General features: G+C 36.3%; 1 protein-coding gene across 2 annotated transcripts in view; it reads left to right on the plus strand.

The window, feature by feature from the left end:
* The window catches only part of Pgm2l1 (phosphoglucomutase 2-like 1), a 69,224-nt gene extending 61,886 nt beyond the window's left edge, over positions 1 to 7,338 (plus strand). For both annotated transcript variants that reach the window (XM_005379916.2, XM_005379917.2), the window contains exon 14: positions 1,614 to 7,338. In XM_005379916.2, coding sequence (XP_005379973.1) covers positions 1,614 to 1,716 — 103 coding nt within the window. In that variant the 3' untranslated portion in view covers positions 1,717 to 7,338. The remainder of the gene's footprint in view (positions 1 to 1,613) is intronic.
* The last annotated feature ends 6,046 nt before the right edge of the window (positions 7,339 to 13,384 follow it).

A 13,384-nucleotide genomic window follows, 5' to 3' on the forward strand; every position in this document is an offset into this window, starting at 1 on the left:
ATTATTAATATGTTTATTAAACATGTCCAAAGGCTAGTTATACTTACTAAAAGTAGCACCTACTATAATGTTATCTTTCACCAGTATATTTTTGTGAAGAAGTTTTATTGTGTTTTATGGGATTTTTGGGTTTTTTGAATTTTTGGTCTTGTTTTGTTTTGTTTTGTTGTAGCATTAGGATTTGAACCCCTGGGCCTTCACCCTGAACTACATCCTTATCCTATCTTTTATTTTGAGATAGGTCCTCACTAAGTTGCTAAATTGCCCGGTCTGGGCTCAAATTTGTGATCTTCCTACTTCAGCCTCCCAAAGTGCTGAGATTACAGGCATGTACCACCATTCCCAGTGGGAAAGAAATTTCTTGAAATTGCTTTCAGAGCCCAACCAGAACATATTATTTTGCATGTCCTCATCTATTTACATTAAGATTTTGTTTATAGTAGGGGAAAAAAAGACCTAAAGTTATATAGAGTCAACTTTCAAGTTAAGCAAGTTCAATAATGCTACATTTGGCTTAAAACAAAAGATGATTATTAAAGTAATAAGAACTAATTTGTTTTGTAACTGATAAAATGACCTATAGGCAATCTAAAAGAGACTTTCGGAGAGGTATTTTGCACAATTAGCAGTAACTCAGTGGTGATCTTGAACGGCTTACTTGAAGTTATTTTTTTAATATTTCATTCTTTTAACCACCCCTTCTACTACTACCTGAAAGGTACGTCACATTATCCCATGACATCAGTATTGAATATCCTTCAAAATTTCAGGAAGCCTTTTTGTCATAGTGAACACAGCTATCATTGTACAAACCAAGCCCATTGTCTCAAAAAGGCAAAGAAAGAAATCACAGACAAAAAGGAGTTTAAGGGAGAAATAGTTACTGGAAATGTAAGAAGAACAAAAAGCGCACCTGGTAGCTGGGAGGGTCCCAGAAAGTGGAGTGCCACGTGACCCCTCAGTCTAGAGCTTGTTATAAAAAAGCGGAGCACAGGAATTGCTCATTTGCCTGGTGACTATTATACATGCTCTAGGTTTAAAATGACCATTTGGAACACAATCTCTCTAAACTAGTTACTCAGCATACAGAGTTTAAAGGAAACCAATTTTAAAAGAAAACTGGTTATTCTGCATTTTTAAGTTCCTCCAAAGTTGGCCCTTAATGTAGGGAGGGATTGCATTCCCTGTTGCCTGAGGAACTCCTTTCTTGGTCAAAAGTTCTAGTTTCACTGCCTATTTTTATTTTAACAGCATGGCTGACCACCCAATTCTATCTCAGCCCCTTTCTGTAGCTAACTGCTTATTCCTAAGCTAACTAACTAAGCTGTCTTTTATAGTAATGCCTCAGTAGGATGTCGAAATCTTATTGCCTGACTTAGGAGAATACTTTCGCTGTGCTATAATTCATTCCTTATCATGTGCCAGGAAAGTCCTGTTAATGTAGTTCAGTTTGTCTATGACAGTGTTTTCTGTGCATGTAATGTTTGAGTGTCTTATTTTGTTTGATTGAGTGTATTTCTCTTTTGTTTATTAATTATTTGATCATCCAAATTTAAACAAATGTTAAGGCTGTGAAAGTAAAGAATTTAAAACTTCTCAATCTTTTTCCTTAGTGACATTGCCCTTCTGGAAGAAGAATTAAAGAAACTCATTGAAGCTCTGATAGAGAATTTTCTAGAGCCCAGCAAGAATGGACTGACCTGGCGTTCTGTGTAGGGCTCATCAGTGCATTATGACTTTGTCCTGGCACATGGAGCAGAACCACCAAGGATTCCATCCACTGAACCTCCTGTTAGCATTCTCTGTCTCATTTGGCCAAGTATCTTTTTCCTTTCCTCTTCTCTCCTTTTTCTCTTTTCTTTTTGTTCAGCTGACTAAAGAAACTATATAAATTTGAAATGTAAATGGAGGGAATGATTCAGATTTTTTAATACTCTTGAAAGTCATTACATTAAAAGTGTTCTGGTAACACATCATTCTTCCTTTAACACAGACATAACAACAACAAAAGTGAATTGTCTTACTGAAGTGTGGTGGATTAAGCTTAGTAATCCGTATCTTGTACTTGTGTATAGCATGGTTTTTTAAAAAGGCAAATAAATGTGATATAATTATAGGATTAGTTAAGGAAATGAATCCATAAAAATGGAAAGAAAAGGTAATGTTTTACATCATTATGGAAAAGTGTCAGTTATATCATAGGTATTGATTTACAAATTAAAGTATTTGTAATAGGGTATTTAGCATTTCTAGTTTAGTACAGATGTTACAATATGTGGTTTCGTATCTGTTTCTGGTGCCCCTGGTGCAATGTAAATTTACTTTATGTATTTAAAACTCTGACATTTACTGAACAGAAAACAATAGTGGCAACACTCTTAGTGACTTTGTTCTTGTCAGATTTCTTAGTGCCTTCTCAAGTCTGGTGTGAACTTAAACAGTGTTCTTACATTGGTACAATTTTATCAATTTCCAGATAGTTACAGAAAATCTTCCAAACTGTACAAGTGCTTCCTCTGTATCAAGTGAGTTTGTTGATTTTAAAATACTATGCTTATAAAAAAATGATCTGAATAAAAGCAGGTTTAATGTAACGATAGTTAAATATCTTCAGGTTAGGTTTGTGTCAGTTATCCTAACCTTTATATAAAGAAAAAAATCTGAATTAGTAAGTGAGCTCTGAACTTATTTGACAGTCCTAACTTTGGACTAACATTTTTGAGAGCACATTTATTCCTTTATCTGATGAAGTAATTTTAATGAAGCATCCAGATTTTAAATACTAAGAAACACTAAAACTACTGTTTTAAGTCTAAGGCCCAAGTTATTCTAACATTTTGCTGGCTTCTGTAGAATTTCTAATCGCATAAGTATTCTTTATCTGTTTTTAATATGGAAAAAAATGTTTAGGAAACTCACTTTTGGTTGATTTTATAGTCTTTTTAAAAGATTTAACAATAAACTGCTGTTTAATCTTTGTAAAGTCTATCTTCGCCTGTCCAGTCTGCAAAATACACATGTATAACTATGGGTAACAAAAACAAGGTCTTGGGTGTAAGCACCTAAACAATTTTCCCATAGGAACAGTACTGGTATTGGCGAATTTGTTTCCTTAAAAATTAGTAATAGTAGTGTAAAGTCTGAATGGATTAGGATGTTGATTAAATCACAGTTTGATTTGTTTTAGCTATCAGGTGACTTTGCTTGACTGCATATAATTTAAACATAATTTTCAAATTATTGCATTGCCACTATTGTTAATTTGTTCTTTCCTTTAGATCTTGTATGATTGCAGATAATAGCTAGCTAAATATAGAGCACCATTCTTTCCTGAATGAATTTGTTTTCAGAAGTTTTGCACTGGAGAAGAAATGTGTAGAATGTTTTGTTTTATTTAAAAATGTGTAAAATACTTTCTGTTTTGTTAGCTCTTAGGAATGTAGACTGTAATATAGGAAAAGGCATTTATTCTACAAAGTGGTAAGAACAATGTTATATATGTATAAAGAACATTGTATTTCATTTTAGTGTCTGTGTTTCTGTGACCAAAGAACAAAATGAGGCTAACTACACAGTAGCCTATTCATAATCACTAAAACCGTGTCGTGATTGTCATTCTCTTATGAGGAGAACAGTTTTATTTGAGTGCTTTAATATAATGCAACATGGAAACCATCTTAAGTTGAAGAGTCTTTGAAGTTTGGATTCTTCTCTAGAAAATATTAAAGTCTAAAGTTGAAATTAACAAAATTTTATAAAGGCTTCTGAAGTATATAGATTGAGAACACTATTTGATTCTACCCAAACTCTTGAGTCTATCCAAGCATGATATTTAACGTGAACCTGACAGAGTGGATACACACTGCTATTCGTATAATTCATTGACAGCCCCTCAGGCAGAGTGCTGACCTATGGATCTCAGTTGCAGGCACTGTATTGTTCATCTTTTTCTTTTTGAACAGTCTCAGAAATGTGTGCTTTTTCATTGAACATGTAAATAAAAACTTTTCCACAGGGGAAAAGAAAAGAATGGAGCAAGAGCAAAGCATAAATTGCAGGTAAATAGTAAAAATAGACAATGTAAAGGCCAATAAGACAGCACAAAAAAATATTTCTTGTGAAGAACAAACCTAGCACCACAATAATAGGGAATAAACTGTGGGCAAGGTTGTTTACTTGTGTTTATTTCTTGCTATAATGAGCAGACAGTGAACCTATCATTTTCTTTTATTAGAGATCACTAAAAACAACCCAGTTTTAGGAAGTGAAATAAGTGTTTCTATTACAGATTAAATTGCCGCTAGGATGTTGTCCCTTGTATTCAGAATCATGTGAGAACTCAGGAGGAGAGTAAGCAGAAATTAAAAGGAATAAAATATAGATTAGAAAACAAAGACCTGAGAAAAATTGAAAGAGTTATGATCATTAACTCTAGAAAGGAGAAAGCTGTTGAGATCATTTACCAAGTCATAAGTTACTCACTGAGGCTTTAATTGAAGGACTCAAGTACAAATGCCATACTGCTTCCCCTTTTCTAGGGAGGAGGACAGATCAGAGGGAAAAGGGATTTTTTAAGAAGGCAGCATGAAATGTTTAAGATTTAAGAACTTCTTGAGCAGAGTTTCTCATAAAGTCTCCCATTTGAAATTTTTTGTTTAAGGGAATAAAAATTTTTTAATGTTAAAGGATATACTAAATGGCTTCCTAAAAGATCTTTACTTGCAACACATTTTTTTTTTTAAATTTAGATTGGAACAAAAACATCATGTTGTAAAAAACACTGATAGTAATATTTGTATTTCATTCCTTAGCTATAGAAATTTGGCAGGGTCAGGGATATAACTCAATGGCACAAGTGCCTGCCTGGCAAGCACAAGGTCCTAAGTTTGATTCCCAGTGCCCAACAAAAAAAAAAAGAATTTAGCTCACAAAATAATTTTTGTATATTTTGAGTAGTAGATGCATGAGTGCAATAAATAAAGACCTGCTTGGATGTTATTTTTTAGTTGACCTTGAGAATTAAGTAAGACTTGAACACAGTTCAGTTCCTCTTAAAGAATGTATAGCATTATAGGATATTTGAGGGATTTGTTTTAAATGTAAAGTATTGTTATTTGGATATAGTAACTTCAGCAAAGAGGTTCTCAGAGATTGTATACTTCATGATATCTGCATACTGATATAACAGACATGTTAACAGGAATCTAAAGGAGAAATTGTTCTATGAACTGCTGCTATTGATATTTTTTCCAGGCGTTTTGCACTGTTTGTAATGCTTGAAAAAAACCAAATTCTGCTTAGATACATTTAATTTTTCTCTCTACCTTCCTGTTTCCTTAGGCACTCTTCTACAATTTTTAACTGTGAAAAACTACTACCCTGTTATCTCACTGATAAGAAGTCTTAACTATATTCATTCAAAAATGCTTTAAACTTACTTCTAAACTGCTTGTTTATGGACTTTTTATTATTGTCAGAATATTTAAAACTTCTTGTAAGAAGTAATTTTAAATCTGTTTCATAATCTGTTTTTGGTCTGTCTGATACTGTTTATGTGAATTTAATGTAGCCCTGTAAGTTCACTTGTTTTCTGAACTTGCTGTAGAAATTGATGAAACAATCATACCAAAATGGTTAGTTGACCTAACACTTTATATGATCATTCCTTATACTTTGGAGAGCCAAAGCACAAAATTTCCTCGAATCTTTTCACATATTTCTCTGCCAGCATTTTATCCTAAGCCATAAGAAGTCTAAATAAAACGGAGAAAATGGCTCATTTTCTGACTCTTTACAAACCATAGTTTTAATTCCAGTGGGAAACAAAATTAGTGTTGCATATTGGTTATTTTCAAATATTTACTATACTGTTACATTCACCAAGTCATCTTTCCTCTTTGTTAATTCAAGACTATGTCCTTTACTAAGGAAACCTACAAGAATGAGTGACAGGATCAAGGTAGGGACAAAGTGACATACCCAGAGTTTGCTTCTCAATTCTTCTCCACCGGCAGACCCCCGAAGCAGAGGAGCCTGCAGGGGAAGGAGGCCTGAGAGCAAACTCAGAAGCAGCCTGCCACTGACAAAATTTTGTATTCTGACTTCATATTGTAAGTAAATTTTGAACTGTCCTTAAGAAAACTTCTAACATAGAAATATTATCTTCAAAAAAAAATAAAGAAATGATGTCTTCAATCTTCACTCAAAATGGCGCTGCCAGAAAGGAGCGCTGTGTTTATCATGTGGCCTGTCACTGTTCCCTCGTAACTTGCACTGCTCAGTCGCTGCAGGTCCCTGGGGGATGTGCACACACTGACTTCAGTGTGAGACAATGAGCGTAGCATATATCGAGGCTATTCCCTGCACTTTAGAAACTGATCTTCTAAATTACTAATACTAAATTAAACTGACCTGAAACAGTTATGTTACCGTTGAACCTTATTATTTAGTCTGAGATGCTGGCCAGTTTGTTCACTTTCACTTGTTGGCATTCCTTGACTAAGAAGGACACCTATCAATTCCTGCTACCTAAGAGAGAGAGAGAAAGAAAAGAGCAGCCATTTGTCTGTCAGCTCCCTGTGACCAAGAAGCATGATTTGTAATTTTTCATATCCATATATCTAATGTTGTACCAGATATACAGTATTTAATTTATTTTAATAGGACTTAAGGGATTTGTTTTAAGGAAGCAAATAGCTTTTTAAAATTAAAAAAATTAATTTTTCTCATTCGGTTTTTTACTCTCATTACTGAAATTTATAAGTAATACTCAGTTTCTGTAGGGAGAGCAGAGCATCTTTCTGCATGGAAGTTGTATGTAATGCCTAGTATTTTACATCCAAAGCAAGCTGCTGGCCAGAAAGACAAAGCAAGAGTCCATGCAGATTTGATGGATCGCTAGTCTCGGTGTGATTTTGAGCTTACTAATAGTACCTTCCAAGTGAGTTATAATAATTTATACTATTTGCTCTGTTTTTGCCCAATGTTATGATTCATCACGTGTCTTTATATTAAAAAGCAAGTCTGCTTCTGTATATGGTGAGGCCTTCTTCCTGTTACGGGCTGGAATAAACTCTTAGTATACATCATTAAATAAGCTAGATCAAATATATAGTTAAGAATTAATTATTTTTCTAAGTGTGTAGCAGTAGTTCAAAATCATACTCTTATTTTAACAGTTTTTGTCAACTTCCCATTTTTTTCTCTACAAAAATACCAGGGTAAATTATAAACTACTGCCTGTGAGAATTTGCACTTTATGTATTTGTGTGTGGATTTCTTGTGGTTTTAGTCAAATAAAGTGTTATCAGTAATAAACAGGTCTCTTTATTGGCATGAGTTTCTGTGTAATTTTTATTATCTTAGATACTGTGTAGTTCATAAAGTTTCAGTTTACCCAAACTGAAAATGTATTTTAAATATGCATGATATATCCTATGATGTACTTAGAGTTTAAGTAAATATTCTGGCTCAGCACTCAGTAAATTATTTCTTGATCAATTCATCACAAATTCCTTAAGTAGGGGCTGGGAATGTAATTCAGTGGTAGAGCACTTAGCATGTGTGAAGCCCTGGATTTGATCACCATTACCACAAAGAAAAAATTTCTTTCAGTCTTTTTAGTTTTCTCTCCTTCAGTTGACCTAATTTGTTTGTTCAAGTTAGCACTAACACCCACAATAAGAGAGGAAAGTTAAAGGTTTGGAAATCTCTGAAAGAAGTAGTGATAGGTCTGTGATACAATGGTGGTGGTAGAGTGAGATTTTCTCAAGGATCAGCATGACTGTAGTCCTGGTCTCCAGCACCTGTCTGTCCCTTAATAAGACTCAAAGGGAAGCCGGACGTGGTGCACACACTTGTAATCCCAGCACTTGGGACGCTGAGGACGCAGGAGGATCGTAGCAAGTTTGAGACCAGCCTGGGCTATAAAGTGAGCTCAAGGCCAGCCTGAACTGCATAGTGAGACCCTGTCAAAAAAAAAAAAAAAAAGACTCAAAGGGAAGATAAGTGAGAAAAGTTTTGCACAGGGTCCTATCACGTTCTAAACTGAATATTCTGAGACACATACTGACCCATCCTTTCCCCTGCCCTCTCTTTTATTCTGTATGCCATGAAAACAAGTGAACAAATAAATTCAAATAGTAGTATCAGTGGCCTACAAAGTGGCAGGGAAGGAAGGGTACATGATATGCAAATAAAGCCTACTCACTGAGAGGAAATAGGTCTCTGAGTGCAGAATGAGAAGCTAAGACCCTGAGACTTACTCGCTAATGTCCAGCCCCACTCCAGATAGCCTCAGGCTAACCATGGAAAACTGAACTGGGGGAGATCAGAAGACTGATTCCTCTGTGATCAGGGAGTGAGGACAGGAAAAAAAATGGAGGCATAATTGGATCTAATGAGATTTTTTTTCAGTTTTTCACCCTTTCCACTTGTACATGCCTCCCCCTTGTGGGCAAGAAACTCAGAATCTGTCTTCACATAGGAGCCCAAATTCACTCACAACATTTTTGTGTATGGTTAGGTAAGTCTAAGAGTCAGGTCAGAATCTACCTGAAGTCCACAGAGTGGATTCCTGGCATACCCAAGGCATCTTCTTCCCACTCTGCTGCTCACTCCCTTACAACCTAAAGATGCTATTGAAATTCATTCAAGATATTTTAGTCTTCCTGCCAGATGGGACCCTCTCTACATCTACACAGAATACTAAGGCCCAGAGAGGAAAAGAGATTTCCCAGCCGTCAGAGAGGAGGCCAGAACCTAACTTGTTGATCCTCAGGTCTCTTTCTCCTTGTATGTAAATATTATTAACCACCTGGGAGCAAAACAGTGAATTAGAAGTTAAGATATAACCCACAGCTCAAGAAGACAAACACACTTATGGGGCAGGAGAAGGAGTCTAGTAGAGGTAAGTATAAAATGATGCGGGAGGACAGAGGAAGGGGAAACTACTGGGCAAAGCCCTGGAGAGCACGAAAAGAAGGCAGGAAGTGTTTCAGGGAGGCTGGCATACGATTTCCAATCTCAGCCCATATAGCTCTTCTAAATTTATACTCTGATTGAAATGCCCCAAAAGCTCCAAGTGTGTATTTTTAGGCTGATCTTTCTTCCCAAGATTCAGAGCTAGACATACAACAGCTTGCAAGTCATCTCTATCTGTGCATCCCATAAGCACTTCAAACCTAAGCTGTGCAGTCCTAACCTTTTCTTTCTCACTGTCAATATCCCCTGCTCAGGCCACCACACTTGTGGCACCACACTTGTTCATTATTGTGGCCTGTCGGGGTGAGCCATCATTCATCATCTCCCCCGTCACTCCTCAGCTGATGATATTGCAAATTTTGCTTCCTAAATGTGTGAAAATTTCTTTTTGATGCAGCAGAAGTGAGGTTTTTAAGACAATAAAATACAGTCATATGACACTAGGATAATGGAGCCACCCTTGAGTTTTGGAGGAGTGGTGCGCCATCTAGATCTGTCCAGCCCTGGCTGTGGCTTGGTACCACTCCTAAAAAAAATTTCTGGTTGTGAGCCTGGCTGGAACTTTGGGGACCAGTAAAGATTTCTGGGACTTGTTTAGCTAGTTGACTTTTAATTGTGGCAAAGGAGAAAACTGGGGATGTTGGGAAGCCCAGAGTTGGAACTGTTTGTGATTTTTTCCCACTGTTCCCTGCCTCCCCCTTTAGTACAGCCATGATTGGTATATAAAACCCATGTTCCCTTTCTTTCTTTCTTTCTTTCTTTCTATTTCTTTCTTTTTCTTTTTCTTTCTTTCTTCCTTTCTTTCTTTCTCTTTCCTTCCTTCGTTCCTTCGTTCCTTCCTTCCTTCCTCAGAATGGTTAAAAATAAAGATTGGATGTTGGAGAGCCTTTACTCAAATCCTTCCTCCTCCATGCAAACCACTTACTAGCTATGAGATCTTGAACAGTGTGATACCCTCTAAGAGGACCCCCAAAGATTCCCCCCTGGCAGAAGTGATGGCTGGCCACTTCAGAAATTAGGATATAAAAGACAATGCAGTTTCCATCTTGATTGCCCTTTCTGTATCATTTTCTCTGGGTGAAGCCAGAAGTCCTGTGGATAGTCTCATGTAAGGAACTGAGGCCTCTTGCCAATAACCATGTGGGTGAATTTAGAAGCCCTGGCTTGTTCTGTAGGTTAGGAAGCTGGATGCAGCTTGGCTGGTGGTTCTGGCTCAGAGTCTCCTACAAGGTTGCAGTCAGATGTCAGCAAGGGATGCAGTCCTAAGAAGATGTGACTAGGGCTGAGGGATTTGCTTTCCAGATGGCTCACTTGTGTGGAATAGCAAGAGGCCTCAGTTCCTCATCCCATGGGCCTCTCCATAGGGTTGCTTGAGTGTCATAACAGAGCAGCTGATTTCCCACAGAGTGAGTGAGCCAAAGAACAAGGCAAAAGCTACAGTGTCTTCTATGTCCTAGCCTTGGAAGTCAGACACTGTCATTTCTGTACAATTCTGATTACATAACCCTGCTGCTATGGGAGAGAAATTATGTGAGGTACAAATATCGGGAGATGGAGGGGTCAATCGGGCCATTGTAGAGACTAGCTACCGCAGAGAGAAAGATTAACCAATTTTACACATGTTAAATTGAACATACCTAAAAGACATTTGTCTTAGTTACTTTTGTCATTGCTGAGATAAAGTAGCTGACACCTATAGTTAAGGAAGGAAAGATTTATTTAGCTCACAGTTTAAGGTTTCAGTCCATAATCGGCTGACTCCAAGGCAAGGTGGCACAGAGCAGAGGGGCAACTGTTCATGGTGGTAGAAGACAGCAAAAGCAACAAGAGCAAAAGGGGGAAATAAGCCTCTTTCTGCCCCTTTTATCTTATTCAGACTGCCGGGATTAGGGCAGTGTCAATCCAATCAGCGTACTGATCCAGCAATCACCCAGCCTTAATCCCAGAAACTTTCATCCCAGCATTGAACTACAAATCACTTACACATTCTAGATTCAGCTGCCTCCGAAAAGCCCGCCCCTCCCCCCACAATCACATGAGGCTTTGGGAGGCCATCCAGACACAAACCATAACAACATTCAAGTGCAGATGTCAAGTAATGGAAATATGAGTCTGGAGCTTGGAAAAGAAATCTGAGCTAGAGATATTAATTTGGAAGTTATCAACATACAGAAATATTTAAAGCCATGGAAATGAGAGTATGGAGGAAAGAGACTTCGACTTCTAGGACTCCAGCATTTACTTTCCATTTGAAAATTATACTCTCATTTTTTATAATGAAAGCTTTAAAATAAAATCAGAGGGAAGGATACCATGGGTATACCCATGTACCCACAATTTAGGTCAATAAATGTCAGCACCCTTTCTCATTTGTCCAGTATATCTTCCTTTCCTTTCAAACCCTTCCTATCCAATCCTTTGCCTTGACTCTCCTATATTAGATTTCTTTTAATTGGTTAGCTTTTGCTGGATAACAAACTAACCCAAGTAAAACAGCAAGTATTTATACAGTTCATAATTCTGCAAGTCAACAACTTGTGTCAAGTTCAGCTAACTCTTAGCTGGGCTCATTTATGGGTCTGATGTCATCTGGTAAATTGGTTGGATGCTGAGTAATCTATAATAGCTTCCACTGGAATGATGCATATCTGTTCCATGTAGTCCACTGTCCTCCAGCAAACTAGTTCAGTTTTGTGCAAATGAGCGGCTGGATGGAAGTACAAGAGAAAGAGACAACATATGCAAGACATCTTCAGGAAATACGTGCAAGATAAATAGCACTCCTCCCACCCTTCTACTGTATTCTATTGGCCAAAATGTCACAAGTCTAGTACAGATTTTAGGGAAGGAAAATAGTCAACATATCTTGATAGCAGTGATTACAAAGTCACAGCTCAAAGAGAGTGGACTCAAGGACAGTCAGTTGAAAGATTGTGACCATTTCTGTAATCTAAAAAACTTCCCTCTTTGAACATAATTATTCAAATTGCTTCCATGGAAAAAATATGTCTACTACCATTCCAGGACCCAAAAATTTTCTTGCAATTCTGTCATCAAAGCTTGAGGCCTAACCCAACTTCATAAAACAAACACTACTGGCCATAAAAGATGAGATAAATTATTATAGGAGGTCAAAATAACCCACTATCACAAATAGATCAGCTAGACAAAAAAAAATCAACAAAGAAATACAAGAGTTGAATAAAGCCTTCACACACACAGACTTAATAGATATCTGTAGAGGGTTCCATCCCACAATAGAATACACATTCGTTTCAGCAGCATGTGCAACTTTCTCCAAAAAAGACCACATATTAGCCAAAAAACAAGTTTAAATAAATGTTAAAGAATTGAAATTATACCATGCATATTATCAGATCATTATCAGAAAAAAGTGAAAATCAACAAAAAACACAAAAATTATGCAAATGCATGAAAACAACAGTAAATAATAATGAGTTTAATAGTAATGGGCTACAAAAGAAATCAAGGAAGAAATAATATAGTTTCTAGAACTAAATCAATACCAATATAATATACCCAAGTTTATGGGATACAATGAAAGCAGCCCTAAGAGGGAAGTTTATAGCTGTGAGTGCCATATCACAAAAACAGGCCAAACCCAAATAACCTAATGATGCACTTCAAGATCCTAGCAAAACAAGAACAATCCAGAACTAAACCTAGTATGAGAAAAGAAATTATAAAGATCAGATAAAAAAAAATCTAAAATAAAAAAGTAAAATAAAATAAAATAAAGATCAGAGCATAAATGAAGTAAATTGAGACCAAATTTTTTAAAAAAAAACAAAGAATCAATGAATGAAAGAGTTAGTTCTTTGAAAGAATGAACAAAATAGACAAACTCCTAATCAATCTAACCAAAGACAGGAGAAAAAAGATCCAAATTAATGCAATTAGAAATTAAAAAGGTAAAATCACAATGAACACTCCAAAATAAAAAAAAGATTAGCAACTACTTTGCAAACCTTCACACCAATAAACTGGAGAATTGAGAGGAAATGGATAGATTCCTAGATGCATATGGAATACCAAAAACTGAACCACGAGGATTTAAAAACCTTAAAGAATCCAATGACAGGCAATTGAAATGAAGCAACTAACTAAGAAAATCTTAGGTCCCAGTGGATTCACTCTTGAATTCTACAAGAACATCAGGGAATATCAAATATCAATATTCTTCAAGCTCTTTAATGAAAGTGAAAAAGAAGTAGTACTTCCAAAGTCATTCCTTGAAGTTAGTATTGCCCTATTCCAAAACCAGACAAGGACCCAACAGAAAAGAGAGAACTATTTTTCAATGAACAGAGATGCTAAAATCCTCATAAAATACTGGCAAAAAAATCCCACAAAAAAAGAAAGAAAGAAACGAAATACCTAG

This window comes from Chinchilla lanigera, unplaced genomic scaffold, assembly GCF_000276665.1.
Source record: "Chinchilla lanigera isolate Chin_1 unplaced genomic scaffold, ChiLan1.0 scaffold00013, whole genome shotgun sequence".
In the NCBI taxonomy this organism is placed as follows: domain Eukaryota; kingdom Metazoa; phylum Chordata; class Mammalia; order Rodentia; family Chinchillidae; genus Chinchilla; species Chinchilla lanigera.